This window comes from Oncorhynchus mykiss, chromosome 13 (assembly GCF_013265735.2).
Source record: "Oncorhynchus mykiss isolate Arlee chromosome 13, USDA_OmykA_1.1, whole genome shotgun sequence".
Classification (NCBI taxonomy): Eukaryota; Metazoa; Chordata; class Actinopteri; order Salmoniformes; family Salmonidae; genus Oncorhynchus; species Oncorhynchus mykiss.
The window spans coordinates 69,126,321-69,148,363 of record NC_048577.1 but is presented as its reverse complement, the minus strand read 5'-3'; the positions used below and the strand labels follow the sequence as shown (position 1 = coordinate 69,148,363).

The 22,043-nt window shown below is 48.2% G+C and overlaps 1 protein-coding gene across 4 annotated transcripts; it reads right to left on the bottom strand.

Moving 5' to 3' along the window:
• Positions 1–110: 110 nt before the first annotated feature.
• LOC110487121 (mitochondrial dicarboxylate carrier) lies at positions 111–18,992 on the bottom strand. 4 transcript variants are annotated; one of them, XM_036942001.1, is made up of 11 exons: positions 18,095–18,984; positions 16,262–16,381; positions 14,140–14,254; positions 13,325–13,373; positions 11,401–11,442; positions 11,239–11,282; positions 11,057–11,127; positions 10,875–10,967; positions 9,731–9,808; positions 8,184–8,309; positions 111–1,118 (listed from the first exon to the last, which is right to left on the bottom strand). In XM_036942001.1, the coding sequence occupies exons 1-11, from the start codon at positions 18,182–18,184 to the stop codon at positions 1,017–1,019; spliced, it is 930 nt and encodes a 309-aa protein (XP_036797896.1). In that variant the 5' UTR covers positions 18,185–18,984; the 3' UTR covers positions 111–1,016. The 4 variants fall into 4 exon arrangements, with proteins under 4 accessions (XP_036797896.1, XP_036797899.1, XP_036797898.1 ...); XM_036942004.1 differs by having other exon boundaries at positions 8,184–8,240; positions 18,095–18,980; XM_036942003.1 differs by having other exon boundaries at positions 8,253–8,309; positions 18,095–18,976.
• Between the last annotated feature and the right edge of the window lie 3,051 nt (positions 18,993–22,043).

Genomic DNA, 22,043 nt, shown 5'->3' with positions numbered 1-22,043 from the left:
CTAGTCTGTATCCAGAACCCCCCCCCTCCTTCAGTCAGTCACTAGTCTGTATCCAGAACCCCCCCTTCAGTCAGTCACTAGTCTGTATCCAGAACCCCCCATTCAGTCAGTCACTAGTCTGTATCCAGAACCCCCCATTCAGTCAGTCACTAGTCTGTATCCAGAACCCCCCATTCAGTCAGTCACTAGTCTGTATCCAGAACCCCTCCTTCAGTCAGTCACTAGTCTGTATCCAGAACCCCTCCTTCAGTCAGTCACTAGTCTGTATCCAGAACCCCTCCTTCAGTCAGTCACTAGTCTGTATCCAGAACCCCCCATTCAGTCAGTCACTAGTCTGTATCCAGAACCCCCCCGCTCCTTCAGTCAGTCACTAGGCTGTATCCAGAACCCCCCAATCAGTCAGTCACTAGTCTGTATCCAGAACCCCCCATTCAGTCAGTCACTAGGCTGTATCCAGAACCCCCCAATCAGTCAGTCACTAGTCTGTATCCAGAACCCCCCATTCAGTCAGTCAGTAGTCTGTATCCAGAACCCCTCCTTCAGTCAGTCACTAGGCTGTATCCAGAACCCCCCAATCAGTCAGTCACTAGTCTGTATCCAGAACCCCCCATTCAGTCAGTCAGTAGTCTGTATCCAGAACCCCTCCTTCAGTCAGTCACTAGGCTGTATCCAGAACCCCCCCTTCAGTCAGTCACTAGTCTGTATCCAGAACCCCCCATTCAGTCAGTCAGTAGTCTGTATCCAGAACCCCTCCTTCAGTCAGTCACTAGGCTGTATCCAGAACCCCCCATTCAGTCAGTCAGTAGTCTGTATCCAGAACCCCTCCTTCAGTCAGTCACTAGTCTGTATCCAGAAGGTGGGGTTTAGGATGGGGGAGGTTGCAGGTGGATTAAAGTTTCCTGCTCACATAGAACAGAACAGGGAACAAAGGGAATGGGCGTGGCCTGGCAGTCCTGACACAGAGGTCACATTTCAGACTACTCAATAGGTGATCAGGTGGTGACCCCTGACCCCTCTCAGGTGACGATCCTGATGCCGCAGCAGGTTCTGAGCTGCTCCAGGAAGATGAACGTGAGGACCGTGTGAGGGATGAGACGGATGCCTGCTGGAACCAGACCCTAAAGAGGAGAGAGACCAGAAGTTTACCAGTCTGTATGGCAGGTGGAATTAAAGTGGTGTTTTTTTCAAGCTGAGCATTGTGTTTAATGTAGAGACCAGCTCTCCTCCTAGAGGAGCGACTGGGGGTTAAGAGCTTTGTCTCCAGTCTTTAAAGTGGTGCACTGTGTGTCTTTTTTCAAGCTGAGCATTGTGTTTAATGTAGAGAACAGCTCTCCTCCTAGAGGAGCGACTGGGGGTTAAGAGCTTTGTCTCCAGTCTTTAAAGTGGTGCACTATGTGTGTTTTTTCAAGCTGAGCATTGTGTTTAATGTAGAGACCAGCTCTCCTCCTAGAGGAGCGACTGGGGGTTAAGAGCTTTGTCTCCAGTCTTTAAAGTGGTGCACTGTGTGTGTTTTTTCAAGCTGAGCATTGTGTTTAATGTAGAGACCAGCTCTCTTCCTAGAGGAGCGACTGGGTGTTAAGGGCTTTGTCTCCAGTCTTTGCTGTGACACTCCTAATTCAGGTCAGTCAATGTCATAAACCCCACCACAGACTGTGCGATTGCAGCCGTTTCATACAAAAATGTTAACGTCGTGGGCAAATTCTTCGGCGGTAAACGATTGTCGGATGTCTTGGCTCGTTCAGTGTGACAGGGGGGTCTAGGTCTGCTGATTCAGTACCACTACGTCTTGGCTCGTTCAGTGTGACAGGGGGGTCTAGGTCTGCTGATTCAGTACCACTACGTCTTGGCTCGTTCAGTGTGACAGGGGGTCTAGGTCTGCTGATTCAGTACCACTACGTCTTGGCTCGTTCAGTGTGACAGGGGGTCTAGGTCTGCTGATTCAGTACCACTACATCTTGGCTCGTTCAGTGTGACAGGGGGTTTAGGTCTGCTGATTCAGTACCACTAGGTCTGCTGATTCAGTACCACTAGGTCTTGGCTCGTTCAGTGTGACAGGGTCTAGGTCTGCTGATTCAGTACCACTAGGTCTGCTGATTCAGTACCACTAGGTCTGCTGATTCAGTACCACTAGGTCTATGCTCGTTCAGTGTGACAGGGTCTAGATCTGCTGATTCAGTACCACTAGGTCTTAGCTGGTTCAGCGTGACAGGGTCTAGGTCTGCTGATTCAGTACCACTAGGTCTTGGCTCGTTCAGCGTGACAGGGTCTAGATCTGCTGATTCAGTACCACTAGGTCTTGGCTCGTTCAGCGTGACAGGGTCTAGGTCTGCTGATTCAGTACCACTAGGTCTGCTGATTCAGTACCACTAGGTCTGCTGATTCAGTACCACTAGGTCTGCTGATTCAGTACCACTAGGTCTTGGCTCGTTCAGTGTGACAGGGTCTAGGCCTGCTGATTCAGTACCACTAGGTCTGCTGATTCAGTACCACTAGGTCTGCTGATTCAGTACCACTAGGTCTGCTGATTCAGTACCACTAGGTCTGCTGATTCAGTACCACTAGGTCTTGGCTCGTTCAGTGTGACAGGGTCTAGGCCTGCTGATTCAGTACCACTAGGTCTGCTGATTCAGTACCACTAGGTCTTGGCTCGTTCAGCGTGACAGGGTCTAGGCCTGCTGATTCAGTACCACTAGGTCTGCTGATTCAGTACCACTAGGTCTTGGCTCGTTCAGTGTGACAGGGTCTAGGTCTGCTGATTCAGTACCACTAGGTCTTGGCTCGTTCAGCGTGACAGGGTCTAGATCTGCTGATTCAGTACCACTAGGTCTTGGCTCGTTCAGCGTGACAGGGTCTAGGTCTGCTGATTCAGTACCACTAGGTCTGCTGATTCAGTACCACTAGGTCTTGGCTGGTTCAGTGTGACAGGGTCTAGATCTGCTGATTCAGTACCACTAGGTCTGCTGATTCAGTACCACTAGGTCTTGGCTCGTTCAGTGTGACAGGGTCTAGATCTGCTGATTCAGTACCACTAGGTCTGCTGATTCAGTACCACTAGGTCTGCTGATTCAGTACCACTAGGTCTGCTGATTCAGTACCACTAGGTCTGCTGATTCAGTACCACTAGGTCTGCTGATTCAGTACCACTAGGTCTGCTGATTCAGTACCACTAGGTCTTGGCTCGTTCAGTGAGACAGGCGGTCTAGATCTGCTGATTCAGTACCACTACGTGCGGTCGTAGGCGCCGACAAAGTTCTTTATCGTGCAGTGTGGCTGGTGTCACGAGCCAATCCCGGTGACTGACCAATAGGAACACGGCCGGCACATGGGTAGGCACACAATAATATGATTATTGTGAATAGTCAGATGAATATAACAGTTTGATTTAAACGTTTACATGCTTTGTATACTTTCAGTTTGTCCCGAACTCACTTCTCTCATGCTAACGCAAATAATCTACCAAAAAAACACCAATTCCTGTGATTTACAGCGTTAAATAATCAGAACAATATTTATTGTAAACAAATGGTTCATTTTGTCGTCATAACAAGCTTGGCAGCAACATTAAAATCTTTGTGGAAATCGGTTGCAGCTCAAGTCGAATACAAAACCCACAATGCAATGCTCTCTCTCTGGGCTGGCTAGGTAGCTAGCTATGTGGCTACACACACAATAATAACAAAGTCAATGTCAGCACGTGAAGTCGCTAGTTTCGCTGTAAAAATCGGCTGATTTAAAAAAACGGACCACTTTGAAGTCAAGTCACGGTGAAAGAAGACACCAAACTGACAGGAGTTTCCTGATTTGTATTATCCCTCCCTATAAACTCCAGCTGGCAAGCAGAACCAGGTGTTAAATTAACTAAAGAACAACATCCTGCAGGAGGATGTCTCTCAAGGAGAAAGGGTTGAACACCGCTGGTTTAAGGCTATGTCAACTACGCTACTTTATTGTCCATGATATTTAACATCAGTTACCTTGTAGAAGGCATTGGGTCCCAGTTTAGCTGTATCTCTCACACAGTGTAGCAGGCCCACAACAGTTACCTTGTAGAAGGCATTGGGTCCCAGTTTAGCTGTATCTCTCACACAGTGTAGCAGGCCCACAACAGTTACCTTGTAGAAGGCATCGGGTCCCAGTTTAGCTGTATCTCTCACACAGTGTAGCAGGCCCACAACAGTTACCTTGTAGAAGGCATTGGGTCCCAGTTTAGCTGTATCTCTCACACAGTGTAGCAGGCCCACAACAGTTACCTTGTAGAAGGCATTGGGTCCCAGTTTAGCTGTATCTCTCACACAGTGTAGCAGGCCCACAACAGTTACCTTGTAGAAGGCATTGGGTCCCAGTTTAGCTGTATCTCTCACACAGTGTAGCAGGCCCACAACAGTTACCTTGTAGAAGGCATCGGGCCCCAGTTTAGCTGTATCTCTCACACAGTGTAGCAGGCCCACAACAGTTACCTTGTAGAAGGCATTGGGTCCCAGTTTAGCTGTATCTCTCACACAGTGTAGCAGGCCCACAACAGTTACCTTGTAGAAGGCATCGGGCCCCAGTTTAGCTGTATCTCTCACACAGTGTAGCAGGCCCACAACAGTTACCTTGTAGAAGGCATTGGGTCCCAGTTTAGCTGTATCTCTCACACAGTGTAGCAGGCCCACAACAGTTACCTTGTAGAAGGCATTGGGTCCCAGTTTAGCTGTATCTCTCACACAGTGTAGCAGGCCCACAACAGTTACCTTGTAGAAGGCATTGGGTCCCAGTTTAGCTGTATCTCTCACACAGTGTAGCAGGCCCACAACAGTTACCTTGTAGAAGGCATTGGGTCCCAGTTTAGCTGTATCTCTCACACAGTGTAGCAGGCCCACAACAGTTACCTTGTAGAAGGCATTGGGCCCCAGTTTAGCTGTATCTCTCACACAGTGTAGCAGGCCCACAACAGTTACCTTGTAGAAGGCATTGGGCCCCAGTTTAGCTGTATCTCTCACACAGTGTAGCAGGCCCACAACAGTTACCTTGTAGAAGGCATTGGGTCCCAGTTTAGCTGTATCTCTCACACAGTGTAGCAGGCCCACAACAGTTACCTTGTAGAAGGCATTGGGCCCCAGTTTAGCTGTATCTCTCACACAGTGTAGCAGGCCCACAACAGTTACCTTGTAGAAGGCATTGGGCCCCAGTTTAGCTGTATCTCTCACACAGTGTAGCAGGCCCACAACAGTTACCTTGTAGAAGGCATTGGGCCCCAGTTTAGCTGTATCTCTCACACAGTGTAGCAGGCCCACAACAGTTACCTTGTAGAAGGCATTGGGTCCCAGTTTAGCTGTATCTCTCACACAGTGTAGCAGGCCCACAACAGTTACCTTGTAGAAGGCATTGGGTCCCAGTTTAGCTGTATCTCTCACACAGTGTAGCAGGCCCACAACAGTTACCTTGTAGAAGGCATTGGGTCCCAGTTTAGCTGTATCTCTCACACAGTGTAGCAGGCCCACAACAGTTACCTTGTAGAAGGCATTGGGCCCCAGTTTAGCTGTATCTCTCACACAGTGTAGCAGGCCCACAACAGTTACCTTGTAGAAGGCATCGGGCCCCAGTTTAGCTGTATCTCTCACACAGTGTAGCAGGCCCACAACAGTTACCTTGTAGAAGGCATCGGGCCCCAGTTTAGCTGTATCTCTCACACAGTGTAGCAGGCCCACAACAGTTACCTTGTAGAAGGCATCGGGCCCCAGTTTAGCTGTATCTCTCACACAGTGTAGCAGGCCCACAACAGTTACCTTGTAGAAGGCATCGGGCCCCAGTTTAGCTGTATCTCTCACACAGTGTAGCAGGCCCACAACAGTTACCTTGTAGAAGGCATTGGGCCCCAGTTTAGCTGTATCTCTCACACAGTGTAGCAGGCCCACAACAGTTACCTTGTAGAAGGCATTGGGCCCCAGTTTAGCTGTATCTCTCACACAGTGTAGCAGGCCCACAACAGTTACCTTGTAGAAGGCATTGGGCCCCAGTTTAGCTGTATCTCTCACACAGTGTAGCAGGCCCACAACAGTTACCTTGTAGAAGGCATCGGGCCCCAGTTTAGCTGTATCTCTCACACAGTGTAGCAGGCCCACAACAGTTACCTTGTAGAAGGCATTGGGCCCCAGTTTAGCTGTATCTCTCACACAGTGTAGCAGGCCCACAACAGTTACCTTGTAGAAGGCATTGGGCCCCAGTTTAGCTGTATCTCTCACACAGTGTAGCAGGCCCACAACAGTTACCTTGTAGAAGGCATTGGGCCCCAGTTTAGCTGTATCTCTCACACAGTGTAGCAGGCCCACAACAGTTACCTTGTAGAAGGCATTGGGTCCCAGTTTAGCTGTATCTCTCACACAGTGTAGCAGGCCCACAACAGTTACCTTGTAGAAGGCATTGGGTCCCAGTTTAGCTGTATCTCTCACACAGTGTAGCAGGCCCACAACAGTTACCTTGTAGAAGGCATTGGGTCCCAGTTTAGCTGTATCTCTCACACAGTGTAGCAGGCCCACAACAGTTACCTTGTAGAAGGCATTGGGCCCCAGTTTAGCTGTATCTCTCACACAGTGTAGCAGGCCCACAACAGTTACCTTGTAGAAGGCATTGGGCCCCAGTTTAGCTGTATCTCTCACACAGTGTAGCAGGCCCACAACAGTTACCTTGTAGAAGGCATTGGGCCCCAGTTTAGCTGTATCTCTCACACAGTGTAGCAGGCCCACAACAGTTACCTTGTAGAAGGCATTGGGTCCCAGTTTAGCTGTATCTCTCACACAGTGTAGCAGGCCCACAACAGTTACCTTGTAGAAGGCATTGGGTCCCAGTTTAGCTGTATCTCTCACACAGTGTAGCAGGCCCACAACAGTTACCTTGTAGAAGGCATTGGGTCCCAGTTTAGCTGTATCTCTCACACAGTGTAGCAGGCCCACAACAGTTACCTTGTAGAAGGCATTGGGCCCCAGTTTAGCTGTATCTCTCACACAGTGTAGCAGGCCCACAACAGTTACCTTGTAGAAGGCATTGGGCCCCAGTTTAGCTGTATCTCTCACACAGTGTAGCAGGCCCACAACAGTTACCTTGTAGAAGGCATCGGGCCCCAGTTTAGCTGTATCTCTCACACAGTGTAGCAGGCCCACAACAGTTACCTTGTAGAAGGCATCGGGCCCCAGTTTAGCTGTATCTCTCACACAGTGTAGCAGGCCCACAACAGTTACCTTGTAGAAGGCATCGGGCCCCAGTTTAGCTGTATCTCTCACACAGTGTAGCAGGCCCACAACAGTTACCTTGTAGAAGGCATCGGGCCCCAGTTTAGCTGTATCTCTCACACAGTGTAGCAGGCCCACAACAGTTACCTTGTAGAAGGCATTGGGCCCCAGTTTAGCTGTATCTCTCACACAGTGTAGCAGGCCCACAACAGTTACCTTGTAGAAGGCATTGGGCCCCAGTTTAGCTGTATCTCTCACACAGTGTAGCAGGCCCACAACAGTTACCTTGTAGAAGGCATTGGGCCCCAGTTTAGCTGTATCTCTCACACAGTGTAGCAGGCCCACAACAGTTACCTTGTAGAAGGCATCGGGCCCCAGTTTAGCTGTATCTCTCACACAGTGTAGCAGGCCCACAACAGTTACCTTGTAGAAGGCATTGGGCCCCAGTTTAGCTGTATCTCTCACACAGTGTAGCAGGCCCACAACAGTTACCTTGTAGAAGGCATTGGGCCCCAGTTTAGCTGTATCTCTCACACAGTGTAGCAGGCCCACAACAGTTACCTTGTAGAAGGCATTGGGTCCCAGTTTAGCTGTATCTCTCACACAGTGTAGCAGGCCCACAACAGTTACCTTGTAGAAGGCATTGGGCCCCAGTTTAGCTGTATCTCTCACACAGTGTAGCAGGCCCACAACAGTTACCTTGTAGAAGGCATTGGGTCCCAGTTTAGCTGTATCTCTCACACAGTGTAGCAGGCCCACAACAGTTACCTTGTAGAAGGCATTGGGTCCCAGTTTAGCTGTATCTCTCACACAGTGTAGCAGGCCCACAACAGTTACCTTGTAGAAGGCATTGGGCCCCAGTTTAGCTGTATCTCTCACACAGTGTAGCAGGCCCACAACAGTTACCTTGTAGAAGGCATTGGGTCCCAGTTTAGCTGTATCTCTCACACAGTGTAGCAGGCCCACAACAGTTACCTTGTAGAAGGCATCGGGCCCCAGTTTAGCTGTATCTCTCACACAGTGTAGCAGGCCCACAACAGTTACCTTGTAGAAGGCATTGGGTCCCAGTTTAGCTGTATCTCTCACACAGTGTAGCAGGCCCTGGAACAGAAGAAACACAATCCAAGACAACAAAAGACGCTTCTCAATGCAGCTCATGGTTGATGGTTGACAACAACCCATTTCTAACTCCCTCCCTCCCTCATTTACCCTCCCTCCCTCCCAATACCGCCGTCCCTCATTTACCCTCCATCCCTCATTTACCCTCCCTCCCTCATTTACCCTCCCTCCCTCATTTACCCGCCCTCCCTCCCAATACCGCCCTCCCTCCCAATACCGCCGTCCCTCATTTACCCTCCCTCCCTCATTTACCCTCCCTCCCTCATTTACCCTCCCTCCCTCATTTACCTTCCCTCCCTCCCAATACCGCCGTCCCTCATTTACCCTCCATCCCTCATTTACCCTCCCTCCCTCATTTACCCTCCCTCCCTCACTTACCCTCCCTCCCTCACTTACCCTCCCTCCCTCACTTACCCTCCCTCCCTCACTTACCCGCCCTCCCTCACTTACCCGCCCTCCCTCCCAATACCGCCCTCCCTCATTTACCCTCCGTCCCTCATTTGCCCTCATTTGCCCTCATTTGCCTTCCCTCCCTCCCAATACCGCCGTCCCTCATTTACCCTCCGTCCCTCATTTGCCCTCCGTCCCTCATTTGCCCTCCGTCCCTCATTTGCCCTCATTTACCCTCCGTCCCTCATTTGCCCTCATTTGCCCTCCGTCCCTCATTTGCCCTCATTTGCCCTCCGTCCCTCATTTGCCCTCCGTCCCTCATTTGCCCTCCGTCCCTCATTTGCCCTCATTTACCCTCCATCCCTCATTTGCCCTCCATCTCTCATTTACCTTCCCTCCCTCCCAATACCGCCGTCCCTCATTTGCCCTCCGGCCCTCATTTGCCCTCCGGCCCTCATTTGCCCTCCGTCCCCCATTTACCCTCCGTCCCTCATTTACCCTCCGGCCCTCATTTGCCCTCCGTCCCTCATTTACCCTCCGTCCCTCATTTGCCCTCCGGCCCTCATTTGCCCTCCATCCCTCATTTACCCTCATTTGCCCTCCGTCCCTCCCTCCCTCCCTCCCTGACCATCAACAACAGAACTGTCAGAGCAATGACAAGCAGCAGCCTGACAGATAAAGCCTCCATGGACCTGACGACATCAGAACAGCAACACACAGGTGGAGAAGGGTTAGATTTACTGAGGTAAAAAAGAGTCATACCAGTTCACAGTGATATCCCTAAACAACATCTACACTGGCATTGTCCTCAGTCCTGGGGAGTCAGAACCCACCGTGAATACACATGTTAACTCTATCCCTGTAGCAACACCCCTGATTCAATGAATCATCTAGCCCTTAACTAGTTGTATCAGGGGTGGTACAGTGTTAGGCACAGTCCTGCAAATACCTAGGACTGGAACTGACAAGCCCTGATCTACAGTACACACACACACACACACACACACACTTACCACATATTCCCCTTTTGAGTTCATCAGCCTGGTCTTCAAGACATCCAGTGGTTGGCACAGGACAGTGGCACAGCCTCCCTACACAGAGAAGCAGAGGGCATTATACACCACTAACCCACAGGTCCTGTCTCCACATCACTAACCCACAGCCCCCGTGTCTCCACACCACTAACCCACAGCCCCCGTGTCTCCACACCACTAACCCACAGCTCCTGTCTCTCCACACCACTAACCCACAGCTCCTGTCTCCACACCACTAACCCAGAGCTCCTGTGTCTCCACACCACTAACCCAGAGCTCCTGTGTCTCCACACCACTAACCCAGAGCTCCTGTGTCTCCACACCACTAACCCAGAGCTCCTGTGTCTCCACACCACTAACCCAGAGCTCCTGTGTCTCCACACCACTAACCCAGAGCTCCTGTGTCTCCACACCACTAACCCAGAGCTCCTGTGTCTCCACACCACTAACCCAGAGCTCCTGTGTCTCCACACCACTAACCCAGAGCTCCTGTGTCTCCACACCACTAACCCAGAGCTCCTGTGTCTCCACACCACTAACCCAGAGCTCCTGTGTCTCCACACCACTAACCCAGAGCTCCTGTGTCTCCACACCACTAACCCAGAGCTCCTGTGTCTCCACACCACTAACCCAGAGCTCCTGTGTCTCCACACCACTAACCCAGAGCTCCTGTGTCTCCACACCACTAACCCAGAGCTCCTGTGTCTCCACACCACTAACCCAGAGCTCCTGTGTCTCCACACCACTAACCCAGAGCTCCTGTGTCTCCACACCACTAACCCAGAGCTCCTGTGTCTCCACACCACTAACCCAGAGCTCCTGTGTCTCCACACCACTAACCCAGAGCTCCTGTGTCTCCACACCACTAACCCAGAGCTCCTGTGTCTCCACACCACTAACCCAGAGCTCCTGTGTCTCCACACCACTAACCCACAGCTCCAGAGTCTCCACACCACTAACCCACAGCTCCAGTGTCTCCACACCACTAACCCACAGCTCCTGTCTCCACACCACTAACCCACAGCTCCTGTCTCCACACCACTAACCCACAGCTCCTGTCTCCACACCACTAACCCACAGCCCCTGTCTCGTTGCCTTTCTAATGTGTAGACTGGACACTCACTGCGATGAGGCTGGCCAGGAAGTGAGTTAGAATGTTATCTTGCATGGCTCCAGTCCCCAGAACCAGCTGCTTGGCCTGATCATAACAGGCCAGCTACAGAGAAATAAAATAGAAGATAAATCTAGTTGATTTAACTAGAGACACAAACCCACCATAGACACAAACCCACCATAGGACCTTACCTGTCCAACAGTGACCAGTGCTCCTCTAGAAGATGCCATTGTGGCTCCAGAGAACAGCTTCTTCATTCCCTCTATGGAGAAATACTGTGTCATGAGTGCAACTGTGTCCCTTCGAATCGTCCAGTGACTTCAACCTCGCCCTGATCCCAACGATCCACCATCAATCAACCCTTTATACTTACCCTCTTTCCATACCCGGAACAGTCCATCTAGTGCATGAGCATAACTGGAAGAGATGGAGGAAAAACAACACTTATGAAGGTCAACATCTCTCCAAAGATGATCCTTAACAGCGTTATGTAAAGGTATCATATTATTTTACTATACTTAACTCACATACTCACTTTCTCCTGAGTTCTAGTGGTACTTTAACGTCATTCTGCATTCTGGATCGGGGGGGGGGAAATGTGGGAAGTATGAATGTTTTGCCCTGTACATTTGTTTACTGAGTTGAAAGGACGGGCAACTCCAGTCCTCTGGGGCCTGATTGGTGTCATATTTTGTCCCCAACTAACACATCTGACTCCAATAATCAACTAGTCATGATCTTCAGTTTAGAACGCAATCAGTTTAATCAGCTGTGTTTGCTAAGGATGATGGGGGAACAGTGTGAAACCACTCCAGTCCCTCTGAGGGCTGTTGTCCAGTCCTGATCTATTGAATGGTTGAGAGCCTTGTAAAAATATTCATCCACCTTGGTGTTTTTTCTCTTTTATTGCCTTACAACCTGTCATTTAAATTGATTTTTATTTGGATTTCATGTAATGGACATACACAAAATAGTCCAAATTGGTGAAGTGACATTTTAAAAAGTACTTGTTTAAAAAAATTAAAAATTAAAAAAATAACGGAAAAGTGGTTTGTGTATATGTATTCACCCCCTTTACTATGAAGCCCCTAAATAAGATCTGGTGCAACCAATTACCTTCAGAAGTCACATAGTTAAATAAAGTCCACATGTGTGCAATCTAAGTGTCACATGATCTCAGTATATATACACACCTGTTCTGAAAGGCCCCGGAGTCTACAACACCACTAAGCAAGGGGCACCACCAAGCAAGGGGCACCATGAAGACCAAGGAGCACTCCAAACAGGTCAGGGACAAAGTTGTGGAGAGGTACAGATCAGGGTTGGGTTATAAAAAAAGATCAGAAACTTTGAACATCACACAGAGCACTATTAAATCCATTATTAAAAAATGGAAAGAATATGGCACCACAACAAGCCTGCCAAGAAAGGGCCGCCCACCAAAACTCACGGAACAGGCAATGAGGGCATTAATCAGAGAGGCAACAAAGAGACCAAAGATAACCCTGAAGGACCTGCAAACGTCCACAGCGGAGATTGGAGTATCTGTCCATAGCACCACTAAGCCGTACACGCCACACAGCTGGGCTTTATGGAAGAGTGGCCAGAAAAAAAGCCATTGCTTAAAAAAATAAAATAAGCAAACACATTTCGTGTTCGCCAAAAGGCATGTGGGAGACTCCCCAAACTTATGGAAGAAGGTATTCTGGTTAGATGAGACTAAAATTTAGATTTTTGTCCATCAAGGAAAACGCTTGGTCTGTCTCATCACCCCAAGAACACCATGGTAAACAGGTAAATTCTTGAGGGAAACCTGTTTCAGTCTTCAAGAGATTTGAGACTGGGACAGAGGTTCACCTTCCAGCAGGCCAATGACCCTAAGCATACTGGTAAAGCAACACTCAAGTGGTTTAAGGGGAAACATTTAAATGTCTTGGAATGGCCGAGTCTGTGGTATGACTTAAAGATTTCTGTACACCAGCAGAACCCATCCAACTTGAAGGAGCTGGAGCAGTTTTGCCTTGAAGAATGAGCAAAACTCCCAGTGGCTAGATGTGCCAAGCTTATAGAAACATACCCCAAGAGACTTGCAGCTGTAATTGCTGCAAAACGCAGCTTAACAAATTATTGTCTTTGGGGGGGGGTGAATAGTTATGCAGGCTCAAGTTCTGTTTTTTTTGTCTTATTTCTTGTTTGTTTCACAAAAAAATATTATCAATTTTCAAAGTGGTAGGTGTGTTGTGTAAATCAAATGATACAAACCCCTAAAAATCTATTTTAATTCCAGGTTGTAAGGCAACAAAATAGGAAAAATGCCAGGGGGGGGGGTGAATACTTTCACAAGCCACTGTATACTGCATGTCATCACCGACATCTAGTGGACATTATCAACCATGGACAACTGCAATACAATTCTTAAAATATACAATTCAGTAATCTTATTTCTAGATTTGACTCACCTGACATTAACCATGTCTGCTGGGGTCCCAATGAATCCCCCGGCAAATCCTACAGACAGACAGACAGATATGAACCATACTGCTGGGGTCCCAATGAATCCCCCGGCAAATCCTACAGACAGACAGACAGATATGAACCATACTGCTGGGGTCCCAATGAATCCCCCGGCAAATCCTACAGACAGACAGACAGATATGAACCATACTGCTGGGGTCCCAAAGAATCCCCCGGCAAATCCTACAGACAGACAGACAGATATGAACCATACTGCTGGGGTCCCAATGAATCCCCCGGCAAATCCTACAGACAGACAGACAGACAGATATGAACCATACTGCTGGGGTCCCAATGAATCCCCCGGCAAATCCTACAGACAGACAGACAGATATGAACCATACTGCTGGGGTCACTATAAATCCACAGACAAAGGTGAGAGACTTATACACAGTAGTGTGGTGACCTGTACAGTGCTGGCACCTTAATTGGGGAGGACAGGCTCACGGTAATGGCTGGAGCGGAATTAGTGGAATTATATCTAACCGTTTTCCAGGTGTTTGATGCCATTCCATTTACTCCGTTCCAGACTTTATTATGAGTCGTCCTCCCCTTTAGCAGCCTCCTGTGATACGTTCCATCCAGCACCGTTCCAGCAACTATAGTGGATGTGTAATCTTGGCCCAGTTCGGTAGTGTGAAAGGTGTACGACAGAGCATTACAGAACTAATCATGTTGTCATTAGAGCCAGCTGGGTTTATGTCTGTGTAGCAACAGATAACATTGTGGTTAAAACACAGTGTGAAGACAGTGTGTGTACCTCCAACCAACCCCAGAAGGACCTTCTGGTAGAAGGGCATGGGACCATGGGTCCTGTCCTTCATCTGATCACTCACTGTCTCATAGATGGCGAAGCGGGACAGAGAATACGTCATCTGGGGGGGGGGCACAGAGATAATATTTTATGAATTCACCTTTATTTAACCAGGTAGGCTAGTTGAGAACAAGTTCTCATTTACAACTGCGACCTGGGCAAGATAAAGCAAAGCAGTCCGACACAAACAACAACACAGAGTTACACATGGAATAAACAAACGTGCAGTCAATAACACAATAGAAAAAGTCTATATAAAGGGTGTGCAAATGGCATAAGGAGGTAAGGCAATAACTAGGCCACAGTGAGGAAGTAAATACAATTTAGCAAATTAACACTGGAGTGATAGATGTGCAGATGATGATGTGGAAGTAGAAATACTGGTGTGCAAAAGAGCAAAAAAAGTAAATGAAACCCATATGGGGATGAGGTAGGTAGATTGGATGGGCTATTTACAGATGGGCTATGTACAGCTGCAGCGATCAGTAAGCTGCTCAGATAGCTGATGCTTAAAGTTAGTGAGGGAGATAGAAGTCTCCAACTTCAGGGATTTTTGCAATTCGTTCCAGTCATTGGCAGCAGAGAACTGGAAGGAATGGCGGCCAAAGTAGGTGTTGGCTTTGGGGATGACCAGTGAGATATACCTGCTGGAGCGCGTGCTACGGGTGGGTGTTGTTATGGTAGCCAATGAGCTGAGATAAGGCAGAGCTTTACCTAGCAAAGACTTATAGATGGCCTGGAGCCAGTGGGTCTGGCGACGAATATGTAGCGAGGCCCAGCCGACGAGAGCATACAGGTCGCAGTTTTACTAGCGTTTAAGAGCAGTTGGAGGCCACGGAAGGAGTGCTGTATGGCATTGAAGCTCGTTTGGAGGTTTGTTAACACAGTGTACAAAGAAGGGCCAGATGTATTCAGAATGGTGTCGCCTGCATAGAAGTGGATCAAGGAATCACCCACAGCAAGAGCGACATCGTTGATATATACAGAGAAAAGAGTCGGCCCGAGAATTGAACCCTGTGGCACACCCATAGAGACTGTCAGAGGTCCAGACAACAGGCCCTCCGATTTGACACACTGAACTCTATCTGAGAAGTAGTTGGTGAACCAGGCAAGGCAGTCATTTGAGTCTGCCGATAATAATACGGTGATTGACAGATTCGAAAGCCTTGGCCAGGTCGATGAAGATGGCTGCACAGTACTGTCTTTTATCGATAGCGGTTATGATATCATTTAGTACCTTGAGCGTGGCTGAGGTGTACCCGTGACCAGCTCGGAAACCGGATTGCACAGCAGAGAAGGTATGGTGGGATTTGAAATGGTCAGTGATCTGTTAACTTGGCTTTTGAAGACTTTAAAAAGGCAGGGCAGGATAGATATAGATCTGTAACAGTTTGGGTCTAGAGTGCCACCCCCTTTGAAGAGGGGGATGACCGCGACAGCTTTCCAATCTTTAGAGATCTCGGGTGATACGAAAGAGAGGTTGAACAGACTGGTAATAGGGGATGTAACAATGGCGGCGGATAATTTTAGAAAGAAGGTCCAGATTGTCTAGATTTGTACAGGTCCAGGTTTTGCAGCTCTTTCAGAACATCTGCTATCTGGATTTGGGTGAAGGAGAAGCTGGGGAGGCTTGGGCAAGTAGCTACGGGGGGTGTGGAGCTGTTGGTCGGGGTAGCTAGGAGGAAAGCACAGCCAGACATAGAGAAATGCTTATTGAAATCACCGATAAATCCACGATAATCGGGAGTGAGTGTTTCCTCGCCTCAGTGCAGTGGGCAGCTGGGAGGAGGAGGTGCTCTTATTCTCCATGGACTTTCCAGTGTCCCAAAACTTTTTGGAGTTACAGCTACAGGATGCAAATCTGTGTTTGAAAAAGCTAGCCTTTGCTTTCCTAACTGACTGCGTGTATTGGTTCCCGACTTCCCTGAAAAGTTGCATATCACAGGGACTATTTGATGCTAGTGCCACTGACTATTGATCATAGAGACATTAGAACATACAGAATATGACAAGAAGTGTTTTTAACATAACGCTCTTGGAGGCGATGGCGGTGTGCGTATCTACCCACCTGTCTACAGAGGGAGGCACTGAGGCCGCTGTAGAGAGCCAGAACACCTTCTCTCTGCACCACACTCATGGTCATTCCCACCATCCTCATCCTCACCTCGTGCTGTGTCTGGAGGTGCACCTGGAGGAGAACAGATATCAAAAACCAGGAAGTGACACAGTAGAGAGGAGTCAATGTCAATGTAAGGTTTTAGTATTACTGTTTAAAAATGAATAAATAGCTACATTGTGATGCTGATAATGCATAAACTGGAAGTCAAAGTTCACACAGAACAACAACAGTCAAAGACCAAGGTCTAAATGTTTACATGACAACTGGTGGACGTGATGATGTCAGAGTCCCAACTCCCACTTTCTCCACCACCGAGATAAGGAACCATCAAGAAGACTCAACACAAATATTACAACCAGTAAAGTGAACTGTAGAATTCACTAGTATTAAATATTGGGCTAGTAGGAGAGCCGATGAAGTGAACTATTAGGCCTAATCTGTTATGCAGTGCCAGTTGTCAGCTGTGCTCGTCAGGCCGTTGTTGCAGCCATTCATTTACTGATTCCATCCATTGATATGATTATTTATCGACAGTTATTTGATAGCCAGTTATTTGATAGCCTAAAGCAGGGCTGCTTTTGGATGCCAGGGCAACAAAATCTCACGATTTTACAAATTTTACTTCAGATTTTGATGTTTACCGACGTTGCTCCAAACGATATGTTTTCTAATGGGGTTGATCCGGGTGCTCAGCATAGGAGGTTATGTGTTCAATCCCAGATGTAGACACACACATATATATATATATATCATGTTTTAACCCTATCCAAAACCTTAACCCTTAAATTAACCATTTAGAATGAATGAAGAATGCTGCTGAGCAGGAGGAGCAACCCAGGCTGTCCAAAAACACTTCCTAATGTGATGTTTGGAGAAACGTGGATAAGAGTCAGAATCTGAAGTAGTCCAACTGATAGCTCTGATTGGTCCACTCACAGGCTCTGGCATTCAAACGCAGCTTTACCAAAAACAATCACATCATTCACCTGTATTTACCCACCCCCCAAAAAAATTAATATGCTTTTTAGCAGCTAATGTGGCTATCTTAACTACAAATACCATGATGATCTGGACCAGACTGCCGAATCGAGATAAAGGTAAGAATCTCTGGATTAACTGTCTAATGTTAGCAAAATGATGCAATTAATAAATTGTCTACATTTCTGTGAATAGACCATGCTGTGAACTGTCTTGTGCAAGTTTTAAATTGACACAAAACCTGTCAGCAAATGTGTCAGCTAGAAAAGACATGCAGAAACTTGTAGGGATTAGTAGTCTTGCATGAAGTCTACTTTGATGCTAATTAGCATGTTCAAATCTAAGAGTAAATAGAGGCGAATATATTGACAAAAGTCACCTTGTCCGAGAGAGAGGTTTACATGGTTAATCGTAACTTTACGCCAGGGTAAACCGACACGAAACACAGGACTTATTTTAAGTGATTCTAAAATCCCCCATGGGGAAAAATTCATGGTGGAAAAATTATTTTTGATGGGTATTATGACGCCTCCACTGTGGGGCTCTATAAATGCAGATATTGACTCCGCAAATCAAGCATACTTTAGTGGCAAAGTCAACTGCGCGCTGGGCTTCGGGACAGAATCACTCATTGCATGTTTCATTACAATATCTTGCCCTGATCAGATCCCCTCTACATATCTTAACCTTGATCATATCCCCTCTACATATCTTAACCTTGATCATATCCCCTCTACATATCTTACCTTGATCAGATCTCCTCTACATATCTTACCTTGATCAGATCCCCTCTACATATCTTACCTTGATCAGATCTAAGGGGTGTGTAATACAGGCGGCAGCACTTGAGGAAAGTCCACCGAAATACCATCGCGACCGGCGTTTCTCCGACATGTTTCCAAGTGTCCTGTTGGTTAATCAAACCCGAGAAACCTTGTCTGGGCCGTCTTGTGTTAGCCTATCCAGTGACACCTGCTTGGACTCACACTACCTTATTTCAACTCCCTAGCTAGAGAATTATTGGCATGTGTCAGATAATGTCCAAAACTGGTGACTGGCGATTGGTGGAAAATGTTTCCCGGTTCTTGCACCGTTCTTTCCGCGGCATTTCATACAAAACGCATGGCAAAACGTTGCCAATATTATATATGAAGACTGCTAACCTGGTTGACGCAACTCACGAGTTTAGTGTTAGCAGGCTGCACCAAAGTATTTTAAACTAGTATGGACCTACTACGGAACGAACATACGTCTAGACCAATGAGGCGATTCGATTCATCTGGCCCGGGTAAGCGTGTTTTCCACCGGGAGAAAGTTGATTGCATTCCTTTTGGAACCGGGCTGAGCCAGGTGCCCTGTTCAAAGCCCACGACTAAATCGTCTCAAAACAAAAAGTGACGTATTTAGCACGTGGAGTTAACAGTATTTGCACATGCAAAAGTGATTGCTTTTGAAAAAACGCTTCATCTGCCTTCCGAAAATTAGAACATATATTTAATGGAAAAGGGATGCATGTTTCTAGCTGATGCAAAATGCTGCATTGTTGACATGCTCGAGCTGTGCAGATTATTGCCATAGACCGGTGCCCCGCGGCTCAGCATAATCGAATCCGCCCGGTATCTCGTTTCGCAACAGCTGTGTTGAAGTAGCCATTCAAAAGCCTCCCTAGTTACACAACTACTCCTCTAAGAACCAAACATCTGATTTTCTTTCTATATCTGATCTTTTTTTAACTGACTGTCCACACTCAGTTTTACATCTGACCCATATCAGATGTGCGCATTTTCTCTGACGTAGCCTCTGACGTAACAAACAGACGCCATGCTCATTTCAAATCACCAAATGTCGGGGTGGTTGTCATGATAATGGCAGGTCGTGAAATAAAAACAGATCGAAAGAATCTGATCTGAGCATCCAGACAGAGATCACATATGGAGGATAGGGTTTGTGTCAGGGTTGAGATCCACTCAGGCTGTGTTCAAACAGGCCGCTCAATTCTGAATCTTTTTTTCCACTAATTAAGTCAAAACAAAAAAAGTACCCCATTTTTCTCCCCAATTTCGTGAAAAATTCCCCAAAAGACTCGGGAGAGAAGGCCAAGTTATCCGTCCTCCAAAACACATGTAATCTTTATTTCAACTAGACAGTTAAGAACAAATTCTTATTTACAATGACGGCCTACACCAGACAAACCTGGACGACGCTGGGCCAATTGTGCGCCGCCCTATGGGATTCCCAATCACGGCCGGTTGTGATACAGCCTGGGTTTCGAACCAGGGTGTCCGTAGTGACGCCTCTAGCACTGAGATGCAGTGCCTTAGACCTCTGCGCCACTTGGGAGACCCGCCAAACTGCGCTTCTTAACACCCACTTGCTTAACCTGGAAGCCAGCTGCACCAATGTCAGCCTGCAGACGCCCGGCCTGCAACAAGGAGTCGCTAGAGCACGATGAGCCAAGTAAAGCCCCCCGGTCAAACTCTCCCCTAACCCGGACGACGCTGGGCCAAACTCTCCCCTAACCCGGATGACGCTGGGCCAAACTCTCCCCTAACCCGGACGACGCTGGGCCAAACTCTCCCCTAACCCGGATGACGCTGGGCCAAACTCTCCCCTAACCCGGACGACGCTGGGCCAAACTCTCCCCTAACCCGGATGACGCTGGGCCAAACTCTCCCCTAACCCGGACGACGCTGGGCCAAACTCTCCCCTAACCCGGATGACGCTGGGCCAAACTCTCCCCTAACCCGGATGACGCTGGGCCAAACTCTCCCCTAACCCGGACGACGCTGGGCCAAACTCTCCCCTAACCCGGACGACACTGGGCCAAACTCTCCCCTAACCCGGACGACGCTGGGCCAAACTCTCCCCTAACCCGGACGACGCTGGGCCAAACTCTCCCCTAACCCGGACGACGCTGGGCCAATTGTGCGCCGGCCTATAGGAGTCCTGGTCACAGCCAATAATGACACAGTCTGGGATTGAATCCCAGGCTGTAGTGATGCCTCAACAGACCGCTGCACCACTCGGGAAGCCGACTAATTGGTCTTTTGACCAATCACATCAGATCTTTTTCAGAGCTTATCTGATTGGTCAAAAGACCACTTAGTGGGACAAAATGTCAGAATTTGGGCTGCTTGTGTAGACGCAGGTATAAATCGGAAGTCAAAAGATGAGATTCCATGTGTTTTGTTGCTGTTTACACATTAAGGTAAAGACCAGATAGGCGTCAGATATGCAAATAATTGTCAAACGATCAGAATTGGGCTGCCTGTGTAATAGCAGTCTAATTTGCCTTGTCAGCTGGTGTTCAAGTGGGTGTGCTCTTTTTAGAAACTAGCCGCACTGGAAACATGATTCGACGTAGGCACGTAGTCTTTCCACAACTTTGATATACAGCATGGGCCCAGCCTACACTGCCAAAATAACCAGGAAAATAGGCTTTTGTTTTGTGCCAATCTTCCCAGCATGGAAAACAACTGCACGTCACTGAACGTGTTGTGCCTCATGATGGCCACTGACCAGTTCTGATCCCACTCAGTAGACAAGGTTGCACGTCACTGAACGTGTTGTGCCTCATGATGGCCACTGACCAGTTCTGATCCCACTCAGTAGACAAGGTTATACGAGTATCTGGAGGTTTTCTCAACTACTCTGTAATAAATATTCCTCTGTACAAATAGTTGTTAGAATAGACACTAGATCAGAATGTTCTTTCCTGTGCAGGAGGATACGTCTGCTGGTCAAACATTACCCATGTGTCTTGAGGGTGGGAGAGAATTCTACTTTGCTCTACCATCTCGTGCCAAGACTGGACGCAGCTGGTTCCACCCTGAGTGGAAGTGTGGCCTACGTGACTGATGTAAAAATAGTAGCCAAGACCCCTCCCTGCTTACTGTAGTGTTGTGGAATACAGCTGCCCTCTACATAGCTGTAGATGACCTACGGTACTGGGCTCTGACCTGTAAGAGGGCTTCAATAGAACCTAAACCTAGGAACCAATTTTGGTTTCCGGTCAGACTGGCAGACAGTGGACCCGAAGATGTCAAGGGTTTAGAAAAACATTCAGAACCCGGCTTGACAGAGGTCAGATGGACAAAGGTTTTCACAAACAACAACAGCTTCATTTCTCACGTTATTACACAGCTATGATTATATTGTGTTGAGATATAACACAAGTGCAACATGTCATGGATCCGTGTTGAACTGGGCCTGGAGCCCATCTGGTTAAGACCAGCATGGTTTTCATAAGCTGTCAGTGGTATGTGAGGTAACAGGGCAGCAGACAGAGAAGATACACAGAAACACATGGTGCAAGAGATCGTAAGGAGACACCCACTCCTTCTCTCCCTCCACTGACTGTCTGACACCCACTCCTTCTCTCCCTCCACTGACTGTCTGACACCCACTCCTTCTCTCCCTCCACTGACTGTCTGACACCCACTCCTTCTCTCCCTCCACTGACTGTCTGACACCCACTCCTTCTCTCCCTCCACTGACTGTCTGACACCCACTCCTTCTCTCCCTCCACTGGCTGTCTGACACCCACTCCTTCTCTCCCTCCACTGACTGTCTGACACCCACTCCTTCTCTCCCACCACTGACTGTCTGACACCCACTCCTTCTCTCCCTCCACTGGCTGTCTGACACCCACTCCTTCTCTCCCTCCACTGACTGTCTGACACCCACTCCTTCTCTCCCTACACTGACTCTGACACCCACTCCTTCTCTCCCTCCACTGACTGTCTGACACCCA